Source organism: Mus musculus, chromosome 3 (genome assembly GCF_000001635.26).
Source record: "Mus musculus strain C57BL/6J chromosome 3, GRCm38.p6 C57BL/6J".
Classification (NCBI taxonomy): Eukaryota; Metazoa; Chordata; class Mammalia; order Rodentia; family Muridae; genus Mus; species Mus musculus.
In genome coordinates this window covers 13,934,077-13,960,283 of record NC_000069.6, presented here as the reverse complement: position 1 = coordinate 13,960,283, position 26,207 = coordinate 13,934,077, and the positions used below count along the sequence as shown (strand labels likewise).

Sequence of the window (26,207 nt, the reverse complement as noted above, 5' to 3'; positions counted from 1 at the left end):
AAATTTAAAAACAAGAAGTGGTGGGTAAAATGAAAAAAATTGCTTTCTATGTTCAACAGGACAGTTGAACATATGAAATTATAGTAATTGTTGCAGCATACACAGTATCTGTGTGAGCTTAAGCAGTACTAAAGCATAGAATGGGGAGGTTAGGCAAGAAATCTTACCACTAGTTGAGAGGCTTTCGACCTATTGTATCTTCTGGTAGAGAAAGAGTCACTTTAATGATGTGATTATGTGATTCCCCTTATAGATTTACTACATGCCAAGCAAGGCAGACTCCACTCCCAAAAGTAATTTAACAGCAAGCTGATCTCAATGAGGAGCAAGAAGAGAGAGAGACAGAGACAGAGACAGAGATAGAGAGACAGAGTCCGACAGAGAGACACAGAGAGAGAGACAGAGAAGAGAGAGAGAGAGAGAGAGAGAGAGAGAGAGAGAGAGAGAGAGAGAGAGAGAGAGAGATTATTTACTATATGCCAAGCAAGGCAGACTCCACTCCCAAAAGTAGTTTAACAACAAGCTGATCTCAATGAGGAGCAAGGAGAGAGAGAGAGACAGAGAGAGAGAGAGAGAGAGAGAGAGAGAGAGAGAGAGAGAGACAGAGAGAGACAGAGAGAGACAGAGAGAGACAGAGAGAGACAGAGAGACAGACAGAGACAGAGACACAAGGATAGACAGAGACACAGAGAGACAGAGAGAGACAGAGACAGAGAGAGACAGAGACAGAGAGAAGAAAACACAGAATTGGGTGGATAGGGAATGGAAGGTGGGGAGAGTGGTCATGGAGAGGCACTACTTGAGAGAGGTTATGACTTGTTACCTTGTTGGGGTAGTTGCATTCTTGTGGTAGTTGCATTCTTGTTGAAGGAAGTGTGTAACTGGGAGTGGGCTTTGAGATTTCAAAAGCTCAAACCAGGATCCACGGCTCTTCGGGCTGCCTATAGATCTGGCTGTAGAACTCTCAGCTACCATGTCTGCCTGAATGCTGCCATGGTTCTTGCTATGATAATGATGGATTAAACCTCTGAAACTGTAAGCAAGGCTCAATTAAATGTTTTTCTTTATAAGAGTTGACATAGTTATGGTGTTTCTTCACAGAAAAAAAAAACCCTAAGAGAGAAGTTGGTACCAGGGAACTGATAATTGCTATGACAATCCTATGTTACTTGTCATAATGTGGACTTTGAAACTGTGGATTAGAAAGCATGGCTTAATGGACCATTCTAGTAGGAGTGTGAAAGACACTGCTGTCAAAAGCAATGTAAACTAGGATATCCTGGCTCAAGAAGTTTAAGAGAATATTTGCATGTGGCCTAAGGACTGATATTCTGATATTTTGGCAAAGAAAGTGGTCACTTCCTGCCATTCTCCCCTCTCCAAAAAAAAAATCTGCCTGAGGATAAATTGAATAAATTGAAGTTTTAGATTTTTGGCATTGACAGAGGAGATTTTAAGACAGCCTAATATTCACTAGGTTCTGTGGTTACTGGCTCTCTTGTGCAGATCTATTATGAAAAGCATCAAGATGAGAAAGAAAAGTACAAAATGAATAGATGGAGAGCAAGCAATTGTAATGGAGCTAAATCCAGAGCTCAAGGAGATTAAAAAAGTTTAATGAAAACTTGATGCTTAATGGGATAGAGGCAATGGTGACCTCAGAGGAAGACCCACATCCAGTTGGTTCTTTGTGGAAAGGAATGAAAGAAAACTTTATGAAGTGAATAAAACCATTGAAAATCAAAATTGGATAAAAACATATTTTAATGAGGGGGCTAAGTTCCAGCCCCAACAAGCGCTAGATCTTGGCAGTTTCAGTTACTTGTTTCTGACTTTAGAGTCAAGAATACATGAAAGGAGTTCTAGAGCATCCCTCTGTATCTAAGGAAAGCTGCTGGGACCAGTTCTGAGTCAGTGGTATTGACTGAATGATTTCTCTCTCTCTCTCTCTCTCTCTCTCTCTCTCTCTCTCTCTCTCTCTGTCTGTCTGTCTCTCTCTCTCTCTCTGTCTCTCTCTCTCTCTCTCTCTGTGTGTGTGTGTGTGTGTGTGTGTGTGTGTGTGTGTCAACTTGGGAGAAACTATAGTTATCAGAGAAGAAAGAGCCTCATATCCATCTGTGGGGCATTTTCTCAATTAGTGATCAGTACAGGAGGGTATAGCCTACTGTGGGCATTACAATCACTGGGATAGTGATCCAGGGTTCTTTTTAAAAAGCCAGGGAAACAAACCAGTTAGCAGCAGCGCCCCATGGTCTCTCCATCAGCTCCTGCCTCCAGGTTTCTGCCCTGTTTGAGTTCTTGTCCTGACTTAACTTTGTTAATGACAGCAATATGGAAGTTTAATTGAACAAACGCTTTGGTCCTCAACTTGCTTTTAGGTTGTAATGTTTTACTGCAGTGATAGAAACCCTCACTAAGACAGGTGTCCCAGTCTGGAGGCCAAGGAAGACCTATGCGTGAAGTTGTGAAGGTGAAACCTGGATTGCCTTAGAAATACCAAGGCAATGGGAGATGCCGGAGGTATCAAATGTTAGCCAAGGAACGCTGAACCCTGGGTAGGGAAGCATGCCAAGGGATAGACGCATTTTACAGTCTGCAAAGCTGAAAGTTGTTGAAGATCTGAAGAACACCGTAACATCAGATCTAGAGATGTAGAGTTTGGAGATTCCCTTAACATTTTCGGTTTTCCTTTGTTTCAGTATTTCCTTATTCCCTCTTGGAATGGAAGTATATATTGTGCGGCTGTATGTTGGAAATATGTGATCAGCTTTTGTATTTTGAGTTTATATGAGATTAGAGTTAAGAGTCACAGAAGAGATTTTGAACTTTGGAAATTTAAATAATGTTGCGATTGTGATAGATTATGGAGACATTTAAAGTTAGAATGGATATATTTGCATTATGACATGGTGTCAAAGTCAAGGTTTCTATTGCTGTAAAAAAATAAGCACCATGACCACAACAATTCTTTTGTTTTTTCCTTTTGTTTGTTTTTTGTTTGTTTGTTTGTTTGTGTGTGTGTTTATATTTCAAATGCTATCCCCTTTTCAGGTCTCCCCTCTGGAAAAGAAAAGCATTTTTTAATTAGGTATTTTCTTCATTTACATTTCAAACGCTATCCCAAAAGTCCCCCATACCCACCTCCCACTCCCCTACCCACCCGCTCCCACTTCTTGGCCCTGACTTTCCCCTGTACTGAGGAATATAAAGTTTGCAAGACCAAGGGGCCTCTCTTCCCAATGTTGGAGCTGGATTATTGGTTCAGATGTTTAATCTATTATTGTGATGCTCGGGAGGGTGGTGGTACACTGGGAGACATGGTAGTTAAGAATTCTACATCTATGTCCACAGGCTGGAGGAAAAGAGAGCCACAGGGCCTGGCTTCAGCTTTTGAAACCCAAAGCCAACCCCTAGCAACAAACTTCCTTCAATAATGCTGCTACTTCTCTAACCAGATCATACCTTCTAATAGTGAGGGGATTTTTCATTCAAAACAATATTACATATAACTTTAAACCTATGGACACCAGGTATTGGAATGTGGCAGTTTGAGTAGGAATGGCCCCTATAGGCTCATATGTCTGAATGCTTGATTATTAGGGAGAGGTGACACCCGACAGATATTAGGAGGTGTTACTTTCTTGGAGTGGGTGTAGCCCTATTGGAGAAAGTGTGTCACCACTGAGGGTGGCCTTTGGTGTTTCAAAAGATGAAGGCAGGCCCAGTAGCTATCTCTTCTTGATGTCTGGAAATCAGGATGTAAAATTCTCAACTACATGCCTGGATGCTACTGTGCTTCCTGACATGAGCATAATAGACTATATCCTAGAAACTACAAAAAATACCCAAGTAAAGGCTTTTTTAAAATAAGAGTTGCCATAATCATGGTATCTCTTACAGCAATAGAACACTAAGACACAAAGGATAACACGCATGTAACCATAAAATTTTGCTTCTTGTCAATTCTCATCTTTCTTCTGAATGATCATCTTTTCTTATAAACTTACCAGAGTACTTTTGCGCATGGAAGCATTGTCATTGAATTCTGATTTATGTATTTTTGATATATGAGAATGGTAGGATGTGCCATTGCATCATGCAAGGCTTTGACATGTGTATACACTGTGAGTTGACTTATTGGGGCAAGTGATATGCTTATCCACACACATTTGTCATATCCTTGTTGTAAGAACATTCACAATCTACTCAAGATTTTTCAAGCAATATAATAATAACTGTAGTCATTATGTTTTATAGTAGACCTTAATTTGTTCTTTCTATCTGAAATAGTGTGACATTTTCTTAACACCTCTGTCCTGGTTGATATTCCTCAACTTGATACGAACCTACCCATACCTGGAAAGAATTGAAATCTTAACTGAAAAGAACAACAACAAAAAAAAATCCTGCCTTATAAAATTGTCCTGTATGCAAGTAGTTGAGGCATTTTCTTGATTAATAACTGCTAAAACAATTCCTAGGCCACTGTGGATGGTGCCACCCTTTGGTAGCTGGTCTTGAAGTAAGTGTGTGTGTGTGTGTGTGTGTGTGTGTGTGTGTGTGTGTGTAGTGTATGCCAATAAAGATATGAGGAGTGAGCCAGTAATAAGCATCCCCACATGTTTCAGATTCAATTTCCTGCTTCTAGATTCCTGCCTTGAGTTTCTGCTCTGACTCCTCTTTGATATGGGTTATGACCCGAGAACTGTAACCTGAAATAAACAGCCCCCTCCTCAATCATTGTGGTTTATCACAGCACTAGAAACTGTAAAACTTTTGCTCATTGTCTCTTGCAATGCTCTGTAACCACCATACTAAACGTTTTCTTCTATAAAGTTTAATATTTTTCAACCCACCTATAATTGAGATTCCACAATATTTGTCCTATGCACAGTTTATTTAACTTAGCATAATGGTCTTCAGGTTTGCTATATTGTCACAAATAATAAAACTTGCCACTCTTTGCAGCAGTGGAATATTCTATTTTATGTATATATCACAGTCTTTTTCTGTATACTTCTGTGTTGATGGAAATTTCAGCATATCTTTGCTATTGTGAATCTTTGAAATAAGGTAATAAAAAGAACATTCTGAGATAACTGACTCTATTTTGTATCTCATATGTGGGTGCATTAGGTTGTGTTCAAAAGTGGTGGATTACCTGTAGTTCTACTTTTCATTTTGTAAAATATCTCCAAGCTGTTATCTTCATTTGCTGTAACTACATGCATTTTCCTCCACACCGTTTGTTACTCTTTATATTTTGACAATTATCATTGTAACAGCTATAAGTCAATATCTTATTGTGGTTTTAATTTACACTTCTATTATTTTTGTTGATCAAATTTTTGCATGTATTTATTGTCTATTTGCATGTCTTCTTTCAATATTACTTCCTAGCTCCCTCACTTACCTTTTCCAGTTAGGTTATGTGTTCTCTTACTAGGAGCTTTTTGAATTCTAGACATATTTCTGACATTAAGCAGACATTACATAAGTGGGATAGAAAACAAGCATATATCAGTGTACCAACATATTTACCACAGAAATAATCCACATATTTATGGTTAACAGATTTTGACAAAGGTGCCAAGAACACACAAATGATAGAGGACAATTTCTTTAATAAACAATGTTAGGAAAACTGAATTTATGTCAAAAATGAAACAAGATATTTATGTCTTGAGACTTTTATCATTTAACATAAAAAAAGATCATGTCAAGTAAGTTAGAAAGTCCAGTGTAAGATCTGAATTTTTAAAACTAGAAGAAAACAGAAGAGAAAGATTTCTTGTTATTGTTCAGTTATAGATTCTTAGGTTGACCACGAAATTACAGACAATAGAAGCAAACCAGAAAAATGAGATTGCCCTTAGTTAAAAAACAAAAATTAAATAAATCCATGAAGAAAAAGATAAATATAAGGTGGGAGAAGATATTTCTGAATGACAAATTATAGCTTACTAAAGATTTGAAATGATTTCTGTATTTGCCAACAATCTCGTTTGCCATGTGTTTAGCTTGTTTCATGTGCATAATTTGCTCTTAGTAAATACACACGCATACTATTCTAACTATAATATTCATTGAATAAATAAGTTACATTCTGTGGAGACTTTGTACCTGAACACTTGAGGAAAGAGCCAATGTCATGATTTTCATGCAAATTTATTAGTGCAGAACATTGTTTTAGGACATACAAAATTTAAAGAAGACGTTGAGTGAGATTTGGGTTGTTTGTGGATAAGAGAGAGGAGAAAAACTACAAATGCAAAAAATGCTTTATTCTACAAAAGGGGTCTTTTGTGAAGCATAGTTCAACAGAGAGAGAAAGAGAAAGGAGGGAGGGGAGAGTGTGGGAAGGGAGGAAGAAAGAGGAGAGGGAGAGGGAGGGAGGAAGAGAGAGCGAGAGAGAGAGAGAGAGAGAGAGAGAGAGAGAGAGAGAGAGAGAGAGAGAGAGAGAGAGAGAGATCTGTGTTACTACAGGCATAACTAGCCACTAGCTACTACAGGCACAATTAGTCACTGGCAAAAGCCTGAAACAGTCTATGGTTAGGTCCAAGGCTGATTATATATTTTTTCAGTTAAGGTTAGGGGGATTATCAGTCAGCATTTGTACATCTCTACTTCATGGTTGGCATCTACAGTCTTACTGTGCATACTCAAAGGCCATCTCAACTGTATGTAGTTGTAACGATGCAGTTCCATGTAGGAATGTATAAAGCTGAACATTGTCCATCTATACCAGTTATAGAATTCATATTGACCAGAAAACAGGGATTGTTTCCTATGTTCTAGAGAAATTACATATGTCAAACCAGAGTTCCCCAAAACATCAATACTAGAGAAATCAAGAATTGAATTTTATAGTGTGCACTGGAGATCCTCCAATTAACAAAGCCTCAAATCAGTTAACACTGTAGTGTAAACTTAAAGTCATTTAACGTATAGATGATATCCTTAACTGACTGTGTAACAGAAGGCATCAGTATTTGAGACATGAAATAATTTGAAAATTAATAGTTAATGAATTCCCTAATCATCATAGTTAGAGTGGTATCACTAATAAATATTTTTCAAATAATCATTTTATCTTGCTAATGTCTAATAAGTAGCTTCATTAAATTATTTTGATAAGCTCCTGTCTAACACATAATGAAACAATAAATATAGAACTGGAAGTTGAGACAATCATGTTCTAATAGTAGCAAAAGTTCTGCTTGACCAGAGACTGGCAGCAGGCTTCTTGAAGCCTTTTAATAACCAAGACAACTTATAACAGTTCCATCAAGTTAGTACTTCAGTTCTTATGATACATTTTATTGATAGGTAGGGTTAATATGTCAATAATACAAAGATATTAATAAGAATAACATTTCAAAGAATAGAAAATGTACCTAGTCAAACAATTTATTTTGACATCTGGGCATCTACAGCTGCTTGTGAGGTGTAAAGATAAACATTGTCTTGTTTTCTTTTCTGGGCATGTGTGTATGTGTTTTGAGCAAAGGTTTTAAATAGTGCCCTGGCTGGGCTCTCCTGGATCTCATTCAGTAGAGCAGGCTGGCCTTGAACTTACGGAGATTTGCCTGCTTCTAACTTCCAAATGCTGGGATTAAAGGTGTGAGGCACCACCACTCAGCAAAAATATCACTATTTTAATGTATTTATTTTTTAATTAGATATTTTGTTTGTTTACATTTCAAATGCTATCCCTGTTCCTTGTTTCCCCTCTGCAAACTCCCTATCCCATTCCACCTTAATCTGCTACAATGAGGGTGTTCCCCCACTTACCCACCTACTCCCACCTCACTGCTGTAGCATTCCTCTACACTGGGGCATCAAGCCTTCACAGTACCAAGGGTCTCCCCTCCCATTGATAACGCCCCTTCAGTTCCTTTAGTCCTTCTCCTTACTCCTCCCTTGGGGTTCCTGTGCTCATTCAGATGGTTAGCTGCAAGCATCCTCATCTGTATTGGTCAGGATCTGGCAGAGCCTCTCAGGAGACAGCTGTATCAGGCTCCTGTCAGCAAGCACTTCTTAGCATCATCAATAGTGTTTGGGTTTGGTGTCTTTATATGGGATAGATCCCCAGGTGGGGCAGTTTCTGGATGGCCTTTCCTTCAGCCTCTGTTCCACTCTTTATCCCTGTATTCCCTTTAGACAGGAGCAATTCTGGGTTAAAATTTTGGAGATGGGTGGGTGGCTCAATCCCTCAATTGGGGATGGGGACATGACTAACCTCTGGATATGGTCTCCACAGGTTCTCCCTCTCTGTTGTGGGGTATTTCTGCTAATGTCATCCCCATAGGGTCCTGGGAGGTTCCTGCTTTCCTGGCCTCTGGGACTTACTGGCTGCTCCCCCCAGTTCCTCATCCCCATTGCTACATACTTCTGTTCAATTTCCTGACCCTCTGTATATCTACTCCATCTCCTCCCATACCTGAGCCTGCCCTTCTTTCTCCTCTCCCCCTCTTCCCTTCTTCCCCAGACTCTCCCACCCTCACTTCTCTGGATTATAGTGGTCCCCCTTCTAAGTAGGACTGAAGCAATTACGCTTTAATCTTTCTTCCTTTTGAGCTTCATGTGGTCCATGAGTTTTATCACAGTTTTCTCTCTGTGTGTGTGTATGTATGTATGTTTGTGTGTTCTAGAATGTTGAATCACACAATGCACTTTTAAGTAAATGAATAAGTTTAATTACTTATTCTTAAATTTTAATACATATACACTATGTTTGTGTTTAGTTTAAAGTGAAATGCATTGGATTAAACTCTATTTTACTAGGTTTTTATATTTCTGATACTTTTTTCACTCCCCCTATTTCCTCTCATTTTGCTTTCAAAATTCCCGTTCTTTAGTTATTCCACATTCCACAGGAACTTTCTCTCTTACATTATCCCATACATCCTTGCATACATCCTGGAACTTTGAAGAGTATAAGAGAATCACCCACTGAATCCTTTCAGTTATTAGATTAAATGCTGTCTCACAAAGACTGGCATTTCATAAGCATATTGTACAAAGCAAGTATCTCATTCCCATTTCCATAAATCCTTAATTTTTCCATAGCATGTTTTCATATCACATGACTTGTATTGTATCACCTTCCAGTCCCCAGCAAGAGCCATGTATGCATTGCTAAAGCCCCAAAACTCGAATCATATCTAAAAAGTAATAAATGATTAAATTCAAATCTTTGAATTATTAAATCTCCTTAAACAATTATGCATTAAGCAGGTACACTTTTTTTTTGTTTAATACCTCAATAGAAACAAAAGATGAGCGTAATAAAAAGATAATTTCCTATGTACAAGCCAAAAGCCAAAACCACTACAAAAGTACAAGATATCATCCAAAAAGAAGAGAAAGTTAACCTGAATATTATAGAGGACTAACTCAAATGATAATTTGAATGATACTTTAAACAGCAAAGATATCAATCTGCATATTCAAATGTATCAACAGGAAGCATAGTCAAACGATGGATACAGGGAGTACATGCCAATAAGGAAGTACATGTCCAGGGTACAGGCTTAATTCAGGTTTAAATATGATCCACTGCTCTGAAAAAGACTAGATGACATACAGATAATTTCAGAAGGCAAATAGAATATAACTGTTGTATAAGTGTGCATGTCTATATTCATTTGCTAACTCAATAACTTTCTATTTTTCTCAATATGAACTTTACTAAATACTGAATATATAAGATGTGCCTGTGATATAATTGTATTTTTACATAAAATGTAAGATAAACATAGAAATTACAAATTTTGTATCAGCAAGTAATTTTTATCGACAAAGTATCTACACATATTTAAGAATTACTGGGTAATGTTGTAACGAATGTTTTAAGATATATATATATATATATATGTGTGTGAGTGTGTGTGTGTGTGTGTGTGTGTGTATATAAATCTCCCAATATTATTTCTATCCTTGCAGGAGCCATCAGATCACTTCAAGAAAGTTTAATGCTCAATGCATATTTTTATCTCTATTATCTTTAATACATTGCAATCTCTAAATTATTTTTATTAAATTTATTTAAGATTCAAGTAGTTACATACATGCATATGTGTATGTACATACATTTTCTTAGACATATACATATATATCTTTCTTAATTTGGCAGGCAATAACCAACATATATATTGATTCAAGAGTCCTTTGTAGTCTCTCTAGAGTCAGCTATGGATCTAAAGCCTATATGCTTAGGACCACCATGCTAGACAGGGAGAAAAATCCAGTGAATGAAGGCACATTGACAATGCACGGCCTATATGGTAGAGGAACTGAGGGATAAAAATGGAAGACACCTTGGAAAACATCTTCCTGAACAAGTTACAGAAGTATTTATATCTTGCAAAAGTGAGAGGTAGGGGGCTAATGTATTTAAAAAAAAAACTGTGTTGACTGTCATGCAGCTTCCTAATTAACCACTTTAATTAATCCCATGCTGTCTTAGGGTTTCTATTGTTGTGACAAAACACCATGACCAAAAGACAAATTGGGGGGAAAGGGTTTATTTGGGTTTACACTTCCATATCACTCACTATTCATCACTGAAGGAAGTCAGGACTGGAACTCGCACAGGACAGGAACCTGGAGGCAGGAGCTGATGCAGAGGCCATGGAGGGCAGTGATTACTAGCTTGCTCTTTGTGGTTGCTCATCCTGTTTTCTTAGAGCACCCAGGACTAGCATCCCAGGTCTGGGACCATCCACAATGAGCTTGACCCTCTCCCCATCAATTTCTAATTCAGAAAATTCTTTACAGCTAGATCTTATGGAGGCATTTTCTCAATTGAGGTTCCCTCCTTTCAGATAAGTCTACCTGTGTCAAGCTGGCATAAGGCTATCTATCTATACACATGCTAAAGGTGATAAGGTAGATGAGCTCACCAAAGTGTTCCATTAGCAATAACAAAATTAATCCCTGTTCCAAATAAGTAAAAGATAAAGTGTAAGCATATTTTAAAACAGGGTTATTTAAAAACAGGGTTATCCTGAAATGAATATCCTAAGTAACATGCCAAGTGGGTTCTACATTTGTTTCACTCTGTATTTCTAGAGCACCTTATTTTATTTTATAAATGTATCTCTGTATGCCTTTCAAAAGTCTCCCAAGATATTTTCTCAAGTTCTTCTGGAGTTCAGTATGTAAGGTTACAGGTAGTTGTTGTTTATATATAATATTGAATTGTGTATTTTAATAAATTGCCTTTGAGAAAGCAATATGAAACACAAGGTAAAAATTCACACATACTAATAGCAGTTTCCTGGGGAAATTACTATTTTAAAAATACATATTGTTTATTAGACTTTCTTAAAGTGGTCTCTTTGGCTTCTGCAAAAATCAGCACTTGACACATGCAAACATTTTCAAAAATCATTCAGTAAATCACGTATCTGAGAGCTAGTTTGCATTTGTGCAGTAAAAAAGTTCATTGTAGGAGCACTAAGGGTGGGCATTTTCCAGTGTACCTTGTCTCCAGAATTCAGGGAAGAAATGCACTTGTCACCTCTTCTCTTATGCAAAAAGTATAACTTAGAATTGATTTAAGGTCCCACATGGACGTCAAAAGCTTAATGCAAATTATATTTCCAATTCTCTCTGCAGGATGCTTTGCTCTCTGTTTTTCAAAGCATTGACACAGCCATGGGCACCTTTCCTTTTCTTTTGGTAGTTCATTAAAGGGGGTTGTATTATTTTACTGAGAATATTTACAAAATTTTTAGGAAAGGATAAAAGGAGAAGGTTGCATTATGAACTAATTTTATTTAAAAGAGGATCACAAGAATACATTGTTTTCTACCAACAGGGAAATTTTTTAAGTGTGCAGTTATTGCCTTAATTGCAGTACAATTGCCTTAAGAGAATATAATGCTTTTTACATGATCAAGCACATATACAGAAGATAAAAGGAATAAAAATGATCTGAAAGTTGGTTATATAGTGATTCAGATACCTTCTATACTCATTGGATGAGAAACAATCATATTACATACTTCTCTTCCAAATACTATTTGTGCAAGATAGAAATTCATCTAGGATTCTATTAGCTTTTATTGCTAGGCTTTTTATACATTTAATTTTATTATATCCATGGCTCCTGATATTGTACATTATTAGAAAATAGAAGCAGTTAATAGAACATAATGCAGTTAACTGATACAATTGAACATAACTAACACCTTGGATATTTTTAAGCTACAGCATTTTAGTTCACCCTACTGTGTTCATGCCTGTATAATTATACATCTCCTGGTTTGTCTCCTGTAATTCACAATTTCCTCCTGCTGCTTAATCGCAGACTTTAGCAACCACATTTTAGTGGGAGAAAAACTGAGTGTGATTTTTTTTTCTGTGAATCCTTTATTTGCTGTATGCATTAAGGCAGTGATTATCCTCAAGGGGAAAAGTGAGGGGGTGTATAAAAGATACAGGAATAGAGGTGGGAAATGGGTTTCAGAGGCATACATAATTTAGATTTATTCTTGTATGAGGAAGTCACAAGGAAATTAGTTATCAATATATTTAGACTTCAAACCAATCATGTTTATGAAAAAAAGTATAGCATGCCACAATATTATACCTTGGTTTTAAGAAAGAGATGCTATCATGGTGATATCCCTAGCACTCAGGGGTTTGAACGGCACATAGAACTTCTTTGAACAAGAACAATATTAGTTCCCATGTCTGAACTGAAAATAGAGCAAATAGTAAATGATAAGTCACAACGCTGCATTCCTATCTGGTCATGGACTTTTGACAGAGGAACTGCTGCTCATAATCTTTCTGCTTCTGAAATTATTCTATAACAACGTCTAAATACACTGTAATGAAGAGTGAGAAAGCACATATTTGAGTAAAGAATAAAATGCCAATACTGAAGTGAAATGGTAAACACAGTTAGTGATAGGCCATTTGGAGCTCACTGGTTATATTTACTTTTCACAACAGAAAAGATAAAGCGAGAAAGTTTGACTTACTAGGGAAACATGCAATTGAGAAGGTTTCACGGGAGATATATTGCCTTGCCACAGACAGTTTTATTGTCAGTCTTTGCTTTTCAGCTTAATCCTGAGGGTTTGGGCTTCATAATCATCTATGTTGTAGACTTAGCTTCATTCCTTTCAACTGAGAATGGGCTCCTTAGGGAGGATTCCAAATGACTCCTTTTAACCTTTTGAAATGGTGTCCACAGCGAATTATTTTACAAATATGCTCTGGACTGAGAAGTTTGGCAGGACATAGCCTGTTAAATATTCACCTTGTCATTCACAATTAAGTATCCCTCCTCCATTCTGGACTGCTTTATTTCCCTTGAGATTTTATAATTGAAGCTGGAGGCAAGAATAGAAGTTTTACACTGAATTCCCAAACCTTTCCATAGACTTCCAAGAAAGAGAGAAAAATCTATCACTCATAAAGAAGGGAAGAACTGTCCAGCGCCCTGCATGAATGAAGGCTGCTGAGCTGGGCTGAAACTGCATTGGATCTGTTTCTCTGTTGATTTTGTAAACCTTTTCAAGGGTTACCATAGTAACAAGCAAATTATCCCCTCTCCCCTAACATCTTTCAAGCATGTAAGAGGGATAAAGATAAAGATTAGGGTTAAAAGAGCTACAGAATCTCTCCTACTACCAGCAGCTATCGGAAGGATTCATGATTAGCCTTTTAAGAAATCAAGTATGTTTTTCTCACCACAGACAAATGAGAAAGTTGGGTCAGCATCTACTTACATCTCTGATGCCTGCGTTTGCTCCTGTACATGGTCATTCTGAAAAAGGAAATGCCGACTTTCTAAGAAGTAATTGGTTTGACCACGGAGACAAAGAGACGGGTTCTGCTCCTGCTTTGCAGTGAGGCTGTTGCTCGCTGACAGAAGGTAACCAGCAATCACACAGTGAAAGCCAGGGCAATACCATTCTCGTAAAATTACAGGGATGTGCCACTGCATGTAACTACTCTGTCCAATGCAAATCTCCCAGAGAAAAATAGAATTTTCTAACACCCCAACCAATGTTAGTTATGTTCTTTAATAAGATCTAGATTACTAAAGTGTTGTGCTCTAAGCAATGTTGAATTACAAACAGATTCATACAGTTACCAGGAACTGAAACACTGAAAATTACAGTTTGAAACATGAAGAACCTTGTATGGTGTTTTCAAATATTAAAAAGTATCCTGCGAGTTCACATATTCTTTGCCCACTGGAAAATGCTGAAATTTGCATTTTGTTATTCTTTCCTTATTTGCTCCCTTTTGCATTTTGTATAGTTAATTACTGAAGTAATTGTCACTTGCCATGTTGTCTATTTCTTCGATCAGTGTGTACTTTGACAACAAAGCAGAACTCTATGCTTACCATCCATAAGAGGAGGAGTTCACTGTTGGAAGTCAGGCTCAGGAAGAACTTAATGCATGCTACAAACTGTGCTGCTCCTTGCAGAAAGTTTTGCTAGAACCTTCCATCTACGTCCAGCCTCAATTCAGTGTTCAGTCCTCTACCCTGACAATACTGAATTGAAACCTTACCTAGGCATGTTTCACTGTCTCCCCAGATGGAAAGTGTGGCCACTGTGACTTCGCATGCAGTGTACTCTATGCAGATAAGAACAGTCTTGAGCATCTAGCTCAATGATGTGGCTGTAAAATACAAGTACACTTGGAGGACCCATATACAACAGTGGAATATTTCTTGGTAATAGGCCACCTAAAGTATATGTTAAATTCTTTCTTTAGAGCAACAGAAGTGGCCATGTTCAGCTGTTAAAATTATTATTATTTTTTTTAGTGAGAATTGGTAGAGAAAATATCTTTGTGAGCATTAACAGGAGGATTATTTGAGTGTAAAAATCAATTTATATTCTAGTAATTATTGCATTCCATAATTGGGGATGTTAAGAATGCCATCCAAAGAGATTTTCAATATTTTGTACAGTATCCTCCACTTTTGACTAACTGTACTCATGCTTCAACAAGGCTGTTAGAGACTGCATTGTTCTATATCCTCTCAAAATAACAGTTGCCATCCCTATCCTATAGGTGTATTTTTACATAGTTTTGTATGTGTCCTATAATATTGTTCCTGCTTAGTTTTCTCAATAATATTTAGGAATCACCTGTGACACTCCATATTAACTTGCTTTTGATGATCTTTATATTGGAACATTTATTCCTCATCTGAAACTATTTTCTTTATCAAAGAGTATCTAGAGATCAGACTGTCAACTGCACAAATACTTACATAGTATATCAATTTTAATAAATTATGAAGTCTATATAATTATACATTTTCAATGAAATCAGACAATATGCAAATACTGTAGTGACTTTATTAAATCAAATGATTTCTTCATATCTATCTTCTGTTTCCTTAGATAACTCAAATATTCTCTGATTTACATTAGTTTAGCTTTATGGAAGCAATGTCATATCAAATACACAATAACTCCTTTACAAACAATATGAACTCCTTTCCTAGAAGCAATACCATATAGATGGCTGGCCATAGCAAACCATTTTAATACAACAAATAAAGAAAATACTTTGCCAATATATAGTGTGTATGCATGATGTGGAGAAGAAAAGAGAGGGTCAGTGATTATTAGGTACTGATAGCATAATGTTGTAAGGATGCACATGCCTGTTAGTTTAGATTGCCTATAGGATTATGTATAGTTAAAGCAAAAATTTACTCTGTTTACAATAATACTCCATTTTCAATCATTGATATCAGCTTGAACAGTTTTTATGCAGACTACATAATTCATGTAGGTTTCTTCACATGTGAAAAGCAACATGTCCTACCATCATCATCGCTGTTAAAGCAGTTGCCTCTCCTGTGTTCACCTATGGCTGGCAGCTCTTATCAGGCAAAATTTTCACTATGATTGACTTTTCAGCATAGAGGTAATCCATATTGTCACACTTTTCTAATGTTACTTTGCTCACATCATAGAATACCATTCACAAAGTCTTGAGTTTTATGGTTAAGCTAATGGCTTCAATGTTGGCATGCCTTATGCTACAGTAATAGGGCACCTCAGAATTACCCGAGAACGAAAGACCAATAACCATCCACCTTGGCACAGTTTTAAGGGGCAGGAGACAGAAGTCCAGGTGGAAATATATCTCATCTTCTAAGAGCAACCAAGTAATAAATATGTGGTCTGTCTATTTGTCTGCCTGTGTGAGACAGACAGACAGACACAGAGAGAGAGAGAGCGCAACATGAACAGACAGAGTGTATCCTTGTTCCAAAGTTTATATTTCAAACATTTCAAACTTTTAGAGCAGTTCTTTTACTTAGGTGTTACTATCACAAGTTTGGAAACAAGGAAACTTCCACAGCAAGGTATAAGTGTAGGAACACTATACATCTTACAGATAATGTGCTGAGATAATTTTATTGGAAACTATACCAGGACGAATTAAGTCTGAATAGTGAATGTGCTGTGGGTAAATTGGGGGGGGGGTGCTTTTAAATGCAGGATCCTCTAGTGTACTGGAAAAGCACATAAATCAAGAACGTAGCATTTCCTTGAGATAAGCCCTGAGAGTGAATGCTGCGTGGCTTAGTAAGAGCTGACACTGATAAAGCAAGGCCCCAGACTTCCCTGCATTTTATTAGCACAACTCCATCAAATACTAAAACCATCCTCTGAACTAGTATGTCCACTTCTGTCTTAGCTATTTTTATCCTCACCCTCATTCTCAATGCTTCAGTAAAGTGAGACTCAGAGGTTAAGTCTCACTGACAGCAAGATATGTCATGTCCTGCTTCAAATTTGACTGAATATTGTTCAGCAACAGCAAGATACAGCATAACTTTTATAAAGTAGAAGGGATATTTTCAGAAGCTATGAAGGAAGTAAGTGAGACACCACAAGAAAAACCACCACCACCACCACCAACAACAAACAGAAAAACCAAAACAAAGCTATGCTCAATACAATTAGTAAAGGTCAGAGTAAATAAATATAATAGTTGCAGATATATATGTTGAGAGAGATGGGGGCAGGGTCTTCAAGGTTAGCTCCAGAGTGATTGTGTTGGCAGAGGAAGTCTCAGCTCTGATGGAATGGTTATTTTCCTTTTATATGTGCTCTACTCTACCGTTTCTGCATACCACATGTAAAACTCTAAACATGTAAATTCCTTATGTTTTAAACTATTTTTAAAAAGGTTTCCACAATTCTCTATGAAATTCAAGACACAAGAAGTTCTAACAATTTTATCATGACACAAGTTAAACTGAGTGATACTAGAATTTCAGAGATTTCTTAAAATAAAATTGAAGTTGAGATGATATAATGTTATGCCACCAAGATTCTTGAATGCATAGCTGGCCAACAACTGGTGTCACTTGGAAGTTACTGATGGAAAATCTCAGGGAAAGAAATGTTGATTATTTCAAGCAACTTGAACCACAGACTCCCTGCAGGGATTTAAGTTTGAGAGTTTTATTAAGTTAACACAGAACATTTCCTCAGGAAAACACATCCTTGAAAACTACTCTCTTTAAGTGTCATGAGTTATGCATGCCTTAACTCTGCTCTCTACAGTTCTTATTTTTGAACAACTACCTACTTTACGACATTCTTATCATGAAAAGGCAGAGAGATACTAAGATGCTCCTGCTTTCTCTCATCATCATGCCAGCTGCCCCTGTGGTACCACTTTCTCTTCCCATGTCTGACATAAAGGCTTCTTTCTTTAGCAAAACATCTCTTTTCAAGTACAATTTATGTTAGGTATTGACAACAACTTCCTATCTGTTCAGGGTGATTACCAAATGACATTCAACTACTGGATAAGATTCAAGAACTGTGAAAAAGAAAAGAAAAAAAAAAGAAAAAAGAAAATATCTGCACTCTTCCACATATTTATATCACGTTACTTGAATTCTTGTCAATGTATCTTAGTATTGGACTCACATAATTCACTAGGAGCCAAGTGTTCTGACCCTTGCTAATCTAAAAATACACTAACTATACAATAGCTATCCCTTTAAGATCAGTTTCTTGCCATTTCATCTAGAACCTCATTTTACTTTCTATTTGAAAGGGAGGGAATATAAAACTACCTCAAGTACATTCCAAGCTTTCATTTGTAATATTGGTTCAGATAGTACTAATTTTCAGAATAATGCTTTTTTTATTACTCACTGTGGTTGAAGTGAAATAAGAAAACAAACCATGTCTGTATTTCTTGTTTTTTTGTTTTTGGTTTTTTTTTTTTTTTTTTTTTTTTGCATTAAAATTTTTCAGTACATCTGGGAAAGAAATTCTTTTTGTTTTTAGAAGAACATAACTGGACTTTATTATGAAGACTTTCTCCAGTTCCTTATGTTCTAACATCAAAGCACTCTTTGAAATCATTAAGTTTTTGAAGTATTTAATGCTTACAAATATTTTAAAAAGCTAAATCATGTCTCCTTTAGAACTCATCATACAATAGATCTTATTTTCATTTAATCTTACTAGTGGCAATGTTTCTTGAGCCTTTCTCTTACTCTTGCTCACATACTCTGAATGTTTTCCATGCAATTTTATTTAAGGTTCATCAATTTTTGTGAGCTTGTATTGAATTATCTAGACTCAGATTATCATTTTCATTGTTTTCAGATGTATTGTTTTATATTTATATTTATATTTGGATTAACTTACAGTTTTTGAAGGGCAGTAAAACTCTTCTGAGTCCTTCTGATTTAACTGCATATTTAATAATTTATAAATAGTTTAAAGGAAAAATACATGTACACATATAACTAATTTTGGATTTATTAAAGTATTATTAAAATATGAAATAAGCCAGGCAGTGGTGGTGCAGGCCTTTAATCCCAGCACTTGGGAGGCAGAGGCAGGCAGATTTTTGAGTTTGAGGCCGGCCTGGTCTACAAAGTGAGTTCCAGGACAGCCAGGGCTACACAGAGAAACCCTGTCTCAAAAAAATAAATAAATAAATAAATAAATAAATAAATAAAATGATATAAATTAGTTTCTTTGAATAGATATTTACACTTCCTTTAAGTGTATTTTGAGCAAGTGATAGTTCTGTCACACAATGAAGGTGTAAAATTATCCTAGACTCAAAAGAAGCACAAGTCCTTTTAGGGTGACAAGGACATTAAAGGGCTATTACTTGTAATCAATTAACTCACAAACATATGAAAACAATAATAATGAATGTTTCTGATGTATGTTATTATTTTCAATTGTATGGCTTTCCACCCAAGCTCATATTTAAAAATGTAATGCTCAAGGAGATGGTAATTGGGATGGAAATTCATTGGAGGTGATTGCATTGTGAAGGAGGCTTTGTAACTGGGGTCTGGGTCCTTGCTACAAATATTTAGAGAAACTGCTTCTCTTTGGCCAGTTAAGGGCATACCAAGATACTGTTTTCCTTGAACCAGAAAAAAACAAAAAATCAAAATGTCATTCAACAAGGTGCTGAATTGCCGAGTATCTTGATCTTGGACTTAAAGGACTCTAGAATTCTGGTTAATATACTTCTGGTGGACTAAGTCAAGTATTCTATTACGTTTTGCTTTAGCAGTCTAGCCAGTCTAGAAGGGTATGTGGAGGACTCACTTCATCAGCTTTTGCTTTTGTGTATTGAAATGAAGGGAATGTGCAGCATTTACAAGGAAATAAAAAACTGAATCTGTTTGTCATATTAGTTTCTGGGACTATGAAGATTTTATGTTATATTTTGATATCACATCATAGAACTTTAAAAATGATATGTGTATGCTTTTTATCCTTCTACTAATAATAGTCTCTCAGGGTGCCTATTCCATGTGTCCAACCACCCACTATCTGTATGTCCATCCACTACTTTATGTTAAAAGACAGAATGACTGAGTGCTATGAGGAACAAAAGGGAAGCATTGTCCTGGTGTGCTTGCAGTACTCATGCTGCTAGCTGCAGAAGATCTGAACAAGGCAATAAAGATCCAGAACAAGAATGCCGAACAGTAAAAAGCACCTAAGGAGCAGAAAGGCAAAATGCAGCCAAGTTACATGGAGCTATAAATGCATTAAGTAAAGTTTTACACAAGTTTCTTATTTCCTCGTATATTATTTCCTTTAACATCCAGGTTTTTTCCCTTAACTTCAAGCTTTGTCTGGACTTTTTTTCTTCTACACGTGTACAAGTTCATCATCTAATTTTCTAATTTTTTATTAGTTTTTACCTTTTCCAGTGTTTTATCTACTGTCTATCTTCTCCATCTCTAGGTTCAATGCCAGTGACAACAGAGCTGAAGGCAATGGCACCCCTCCTTTAACGAGCATTAACTGCAAGTAATCCTTAATGGAGGAGCTTTAATAATGCCATCTAAATATTAATTTCTGGGTATAGGTTACATTAAATATACCATAGTTTCTAATTGCAGTGTTAAGTTTATTCACAAATTCCAAACATTTTCTATTTAAAATGTGTATATTAGTATAATCATTGTTGATAAATTATAATGGAAGAAGAAATTGTATGTGTAATGAAAGTGAAAAAAATATATTATTCTAAAATATAGTGCTTTTATTTATTCATTTGTAGGCTGTGCACTATTGTTCACATGTGGAGTTCAGAGGACAACTTGTGAATATTGGTTCTTTCCTTCTACCATGTGGGTTCCAAATATCAAATCAAGTCTTTAGGTTTGATGGAATGTACCTCTCTTATTGGTCCTAGACATTTTAAAACATATAGCCATGAATTTTAAAACATATAACATTGCAAATCTTTAAATAAAATTTATATTATAATAGGTATTCTGTGTTATATAGAAGAGAGTTAAAGCATTACTCCAGAAAACTCTCACATGCATATGTAAATATTTTGCAATTTTGTGTGAGGAATGTGTCAATAAACATTGATATCCATGGGGGGATTTAGATCCAATCTCTTCTGGATTCCCAGGGACAAGTGCACTTCTACTTGTTGTGTGAGTGCAATGGATGGGGTAATTTATGTCCTGTCCTTATTTTTATGACTAAAGGAACTATTATGTAGTGTTGAAAATGGATAAGCTACAACTTGATCATTGTTCAGACCACAATTTATAATTTTCTATCATCATCCTTAAAGTTCACCAATATAAGCTTTATAATGTAAATACTGGATTAAATACACATGAGATATTTTAATTTAAACTGGTTCACTGCTTACTTTCAGAATTGCAATAAAGTCACAATCAGGGAGTATTTATATATTTTTAAAGATTTTATTTTTACTATATTAATCTTAAACATCTAAGAGGGTAGGCCTCATCATCCCATTTATAGATAATAGAATTGACAGACAATACTCAAGTTCACAAAGCTGACAAGAAAGAGAGTAAGTTTCTCTTTTTTTATTGGTTATTTTATTTATGTACATTTCAAATGTTATCCTCCATCCTAGTTTACCCTCCACAAACCCCTATCCAATCCCCTACCTCTATTTCTATGATGGTACTCCTCCACCTGCCCACCTACTCCTATTTCACCACCCTAGCATTCCCCACCCTGGGTCATTGAGCCTTCATAGGACCAAGGGTTTCACCTCCCGTTGATGCCAGATAAGGCGATCCTCAATTACATATGCAGCTGAATCCATGAGTCCCAGCATGTGTACTCTTTGTCTGGTGATTTAGTCCCTGGGAGCTTTGGTGGGTCTGGGTCTAATATGGGAAACCCAAACAAGTACCTCCTAAAGTCATGATTCTTGGAGAATAAACAACAACTGCCACTTTACTAAAGTAGCATAGTCCCTAACTCTATTCAACACTGCTGTGTGTGTGTGTGCATGTGTGTGTGTGCTCACAGATAATATCATCCTAACTCATCATCAAGGAAACTGCTGCTTGCAGCAAGTGAAGATCATTAACACAACCACAACCAGTCAGGATAGAGAGTTGTAGAATCCAGTCTCAGTGAATACATTTACAGAACAATGTCTACACCCAAGGCTCAGGGAACATTGCAGAAGGGGCAGAAGGACTGTAAGAACCAGACCACAAAAGGGTTTGCAATGAGATTGTGTCTCCTAGCATTGTCAGCAGATACATCCATAAAGTTTGTATAAATACAAAATGTAAAAGAACAACAAAGATAGGCATGCTAAGGTTGACAGGGGAAAGAACAAGAGGGCTTAGCCCTACACTCAAAGAACTAAAGAATGCTAAGATCGGGAGAAACAGTCTCTGGGGAAGAGCACACCAATTGGTTATCCAATGATAAATTCTCAGCCTTGAATACATCCATATCATTAAGATTAATCAGACTTTGAAGTAACTAGGAATACATATTCCTAAGTACAGCATATATATGTATGTATATATGTGTGTGTATATATATATATGTATGTATGTATATATGTATGTATATATGTATATATACATATATATGCACACACATACATATGCATATATGCATATATGTTTGTGCATATTATAGACATGTTGAGCAACAACTGATCAAAAAGAGACCATGAATTTGAAAGATATCAAGGAGTATACAGAGGGTTTGTAAGTAGGAAGAGAGGATATGATGCAATTATGATATCAAAAATATTTCAAATGTCAAGATCAATTACAAAATATGTTATTCTCTACATATTTTAAAAAATCTTTGGTAACTTTGCACATTTCTGTAGTAAATGGGACTCTCCTTCTCAACATGCCTGCCTACCACTTTACGTCTTGTTTTTCTGTGTGGCCACTGTATCTAACTAGTGTCCATTGGCCAAGGATTGCTGGGAAAGAAGGCAAGTTACCAATGACAGCAGAGCTGAAGGCAATGGCACCCCTCTTTTAGCAAACACTAACTGTAAGTAATCCTTCATGGAGGAGCTTTAATAATGCCAACTAAATAGTAATTTCTGGGTATAGGTTACATTAAATATACCATAGTTTCTAATTGCAGTGTTAAGTTTATTCATAAACTCCAAACATTTTCGATGTAAAATGTTTATATTCTTATAATTCATTTTGGATTTTGCCTGCCTGCAAAAGTAGTCTGCATGGTAGCCCTGTCCTCCGAGTTCCTTTTCTATTCATATTCAGTTATAATTATCACATGATGAGCTACTTCAGCCTGCTGAGTTGAATTGAATGACTGTCTAGGTATAATTTGGCACTACACAGCCCAAGGCTATTTTAGGAATCCATCTCAAATTTTCATTTTGTGTGGATTCCTTTTAGGGGTTCAGAACAACCTGGATATTCTCTGACCTCACACATGTGTTTCAAAGACAACTATTTGAATAAACTCTGCATTTGCCATTACCAACACAGCAGTATGTGAGCAGTAAATATGTAAATGCAATTCAAGATTCCATTATCATTATAAACCAGTTTTATATGTTTACTTAAATGCCCTTTTATATAAGAAAAAGAACTATAAGAGGAAAAAAGACTGAAATTTTATTTTCAAAACAATCCTCTACTATAGTGAAAACTAAATTTAATGTTTTCTTTAAACAACATGAGGGGAGGGGTTGGAAGGTCACTGAAGGGATTAGTTAATATTAAATGAGTCATTAGAATACTCCCACAAGATGAACAAAAATAAAACGTGAGAAGGTGATAATTCAATTAAAATTATTTTATATTTCCAAGATCATTTGAAGTCACTTTTTATAAAAAACAAATATAGCAACAACAAAGGAACAAAGATTTCAGCTTGTAACTATGTGATCTTGACTGAGTAAAAATGTATTTGTGTTGACAATTTCTGGGATAAATGTTGCATCTACTCTAGTGCCATAAACACCTCGTTCCCACATGGCTGATCTTAATCTAAACCTAATAAATTTAATAACTTCAAATGAAAAATAGAAGTTCATATACGACGTCTTTTTAAATTAAATTGAATTGAAATATTTTCTTTTTTATTAATCATTTTATTAATTTACATTTAAAATGATATCCCCCTTCCTGGTAACCCCACACACACTCCCCTCCCATGCCCCCTCTCCTCCCTCCACTTTGCCTCTATGAAGCTGTCCTGCCTTACCACTCTAGCATACCCCTACTGGGGCATCAAGCTTTCACAGGACCAAGAGTCTCCCCTCGCACTGAGGCCATCCTCTGCTACATATGTATCTGGTGCCATGAAATATTTTCATACATTCAAATTTGTTTACGTGAATAGTGTCATCTGGTTCATGTAATCATGATCAAAAGCAGAGATGATTGTTCATGTGTACAAACACCAGTCCAGCAAGGAGTTTGCTGGATAGGCTCCCAGGGAAAAAGCAAACAGGAGACAGGAAGAATCCTGCTAGGACTCCTTCCGCTTTCCCCTCAACACCTGTGGCAGGTGCGAGTGTTGAGCGTAGGACCATGAGAACAGGAGAGCACTCAGGAGAGTAAACCCTGTACCTGACGTGAACAACAGTAGACCTGGTCCTTTATGAGGGGGTTTCAGGTGCACAAGCACAGGCGTGTCATCCTTGCCTCTTGTCTGCTGTATGGTGGTGCAGAAGAGGGAGAGAAGCCCTCCCCCCCCCCCATCCCTTGACACCTATGGCAGACAGGAAAGCTTGCCTCCTGGGTTCTTGAGAATGAGATAAGTCACCATGTTCCTCACCAGCTTCAACACTCAGGAAAGCAGACCTTGTAGTTCCCTTGGAAAGTAGGATAGAGCTGGCTATGATTGCATGGGTTGCCAGTGAACTGTTGCTCTGGCAAGGAGAGCGTACCGTGTTGACCACCTCAGATGCCTCTCAGGCCTAGATTCAGGGCTTTGTATTGGCGCTCACCAATATCCACCCCATCGAAAAACTGCTGGAGTGCAGAAAGTGGCTGATCCTACAGATCCAAAACTACAGGATCTCCATGACACAGAGCAACCAGAGGATATCCGAACTGAGTCCCACTGATGTTCCAGTATTGATAGAGTAGCAGTAGCCTGAGGTCTCATACCAGACTGAGTCATTGCAATGAACATTTTCAGGCAAAGAAGTGTGGACAAAAGAGTACACTGTGACACACTACAGCTTCTACATTGAGATGATTTTTTCTCTCTCACTGTGTGAGGGAGGTTGCCAGGGTGTAGGGTATGTAGGAGGGGAGGTAGAGATGAGTGAATCTGGGGGGCATGGGGTGTATGATATGAAATCCACAGAAAATCAAGAATAAGTTCTAAATAGGTATTAAATTCAAAATAAAAAGAATACAGATACTAATCAATGATCACACAGCTGAATGTATTCTTTATAATCACAAGTAAGTTCTTCTAATGTACTTTTTTTGTTTTGGTTTTTTGAGAATCTTAAATTACAATCTTTGATATTAAGGGATTTTCTCATGTCTAAGACAGAATATAAGAGTGGAACAGAAGTCAGAATGAAGCTGACAGGAAACTGGTGTGGTGGTCCCTCTGGGGTTCAGGCCAGCAACTGACCAATGTGGGTGTGAATGTTTGGAGCCAACCATCACACTGAGCTCAGAGAACCTGGTGAGGGAGCTGATGGAAAGACTGGGGGAGCGGAAGGGGATTGCAACCCCATACGAAGAACAACATAGGTAGGCCTGACCACCCACTTGTCCCAAAGACTAGACTTCCAACCAAACAGTTTACCTGGAGGGATCCATGGCTCCGGATACATATGTAGCAAAAGATGACCTTGCCTGACAGCAATGAGAGGGGATGCTCTTGGTTCCTGGGAGGTTTGATGCCCCAGCGTCATTGATGCTGGAGCATTGGGATGGGAAATTGTGAATGGGTGGGGTAGTAGCCTCAAACAGGCAAAGGGGAGGGTGGAGGGTGGATATGGGAGAGGGTGGTGATGGAGGGGTAACCATTAAGTGGGATATCATTTGAGATGTAAATGAATGGAATGATTAATAATAAAAGAAAGAGATCTCATCATAAAGATAAAAGAAATGAAACTACAGCTGTCCACAGTTGTTAGAAAGAGTTGTAGACCTAGGGGAGGTGTTGGCAAAAGAACAGCATGGCAAGACTGAATTAATATCTAATAACTAATGTTGACACATTTTTCTCATGACACTTCTGTTATTATTGTCCTAAAATTTTTCCACTACTTTCTAAAATATTGTTAGTAGATGTGATTCTATGTCCCCATTTATCCACCAAGAAGTTCATTATACAATGTATCAAATACAAAAGGACAAAGATCAAATCATGGGGAGGCTAAGCTGACAAATTGTAATGGGTGTTAAAATGAATTTCTACATA

The 26,207-nt window shown here is 36.9% G+C and overlaps 1 protein-coding gene across 14 annotated transcripts in view; it reads right to left on the bottom strand.

The window, feature by feature from the left end:
• Positions 1-26,207, bottom strand: part of Ralyl (RALY RNA binding protein-like) — a 710,633-nt gene that overhangs the window by 222,004 nt on the left and 462,422 nt on the right. For 2 of the 14 annotated variants that reach the window (NM_001163329.2, NM_001163330.2), the window contains exon 1: positions 13,752-13,979. The exons of 9 other annotated variants lie outside the window; for them this stretch is intronic. In NM_001163329.2, coding sequence (NP_001156801.1) covers positions 13,752-13,788 — 37 coding nt within the window. In that variant the 5' untranslated portion in view covers positions 13,789-13,979. Of the gene's footprint in view, positions 1-13,751; positions 14,054-26,207 lie in introns of those variants that run through there. 3 more of the 14 variants (XM_030252881.1, XM_030252880.1, XM_030252879.1) reach the window with 3 other exon arrangements.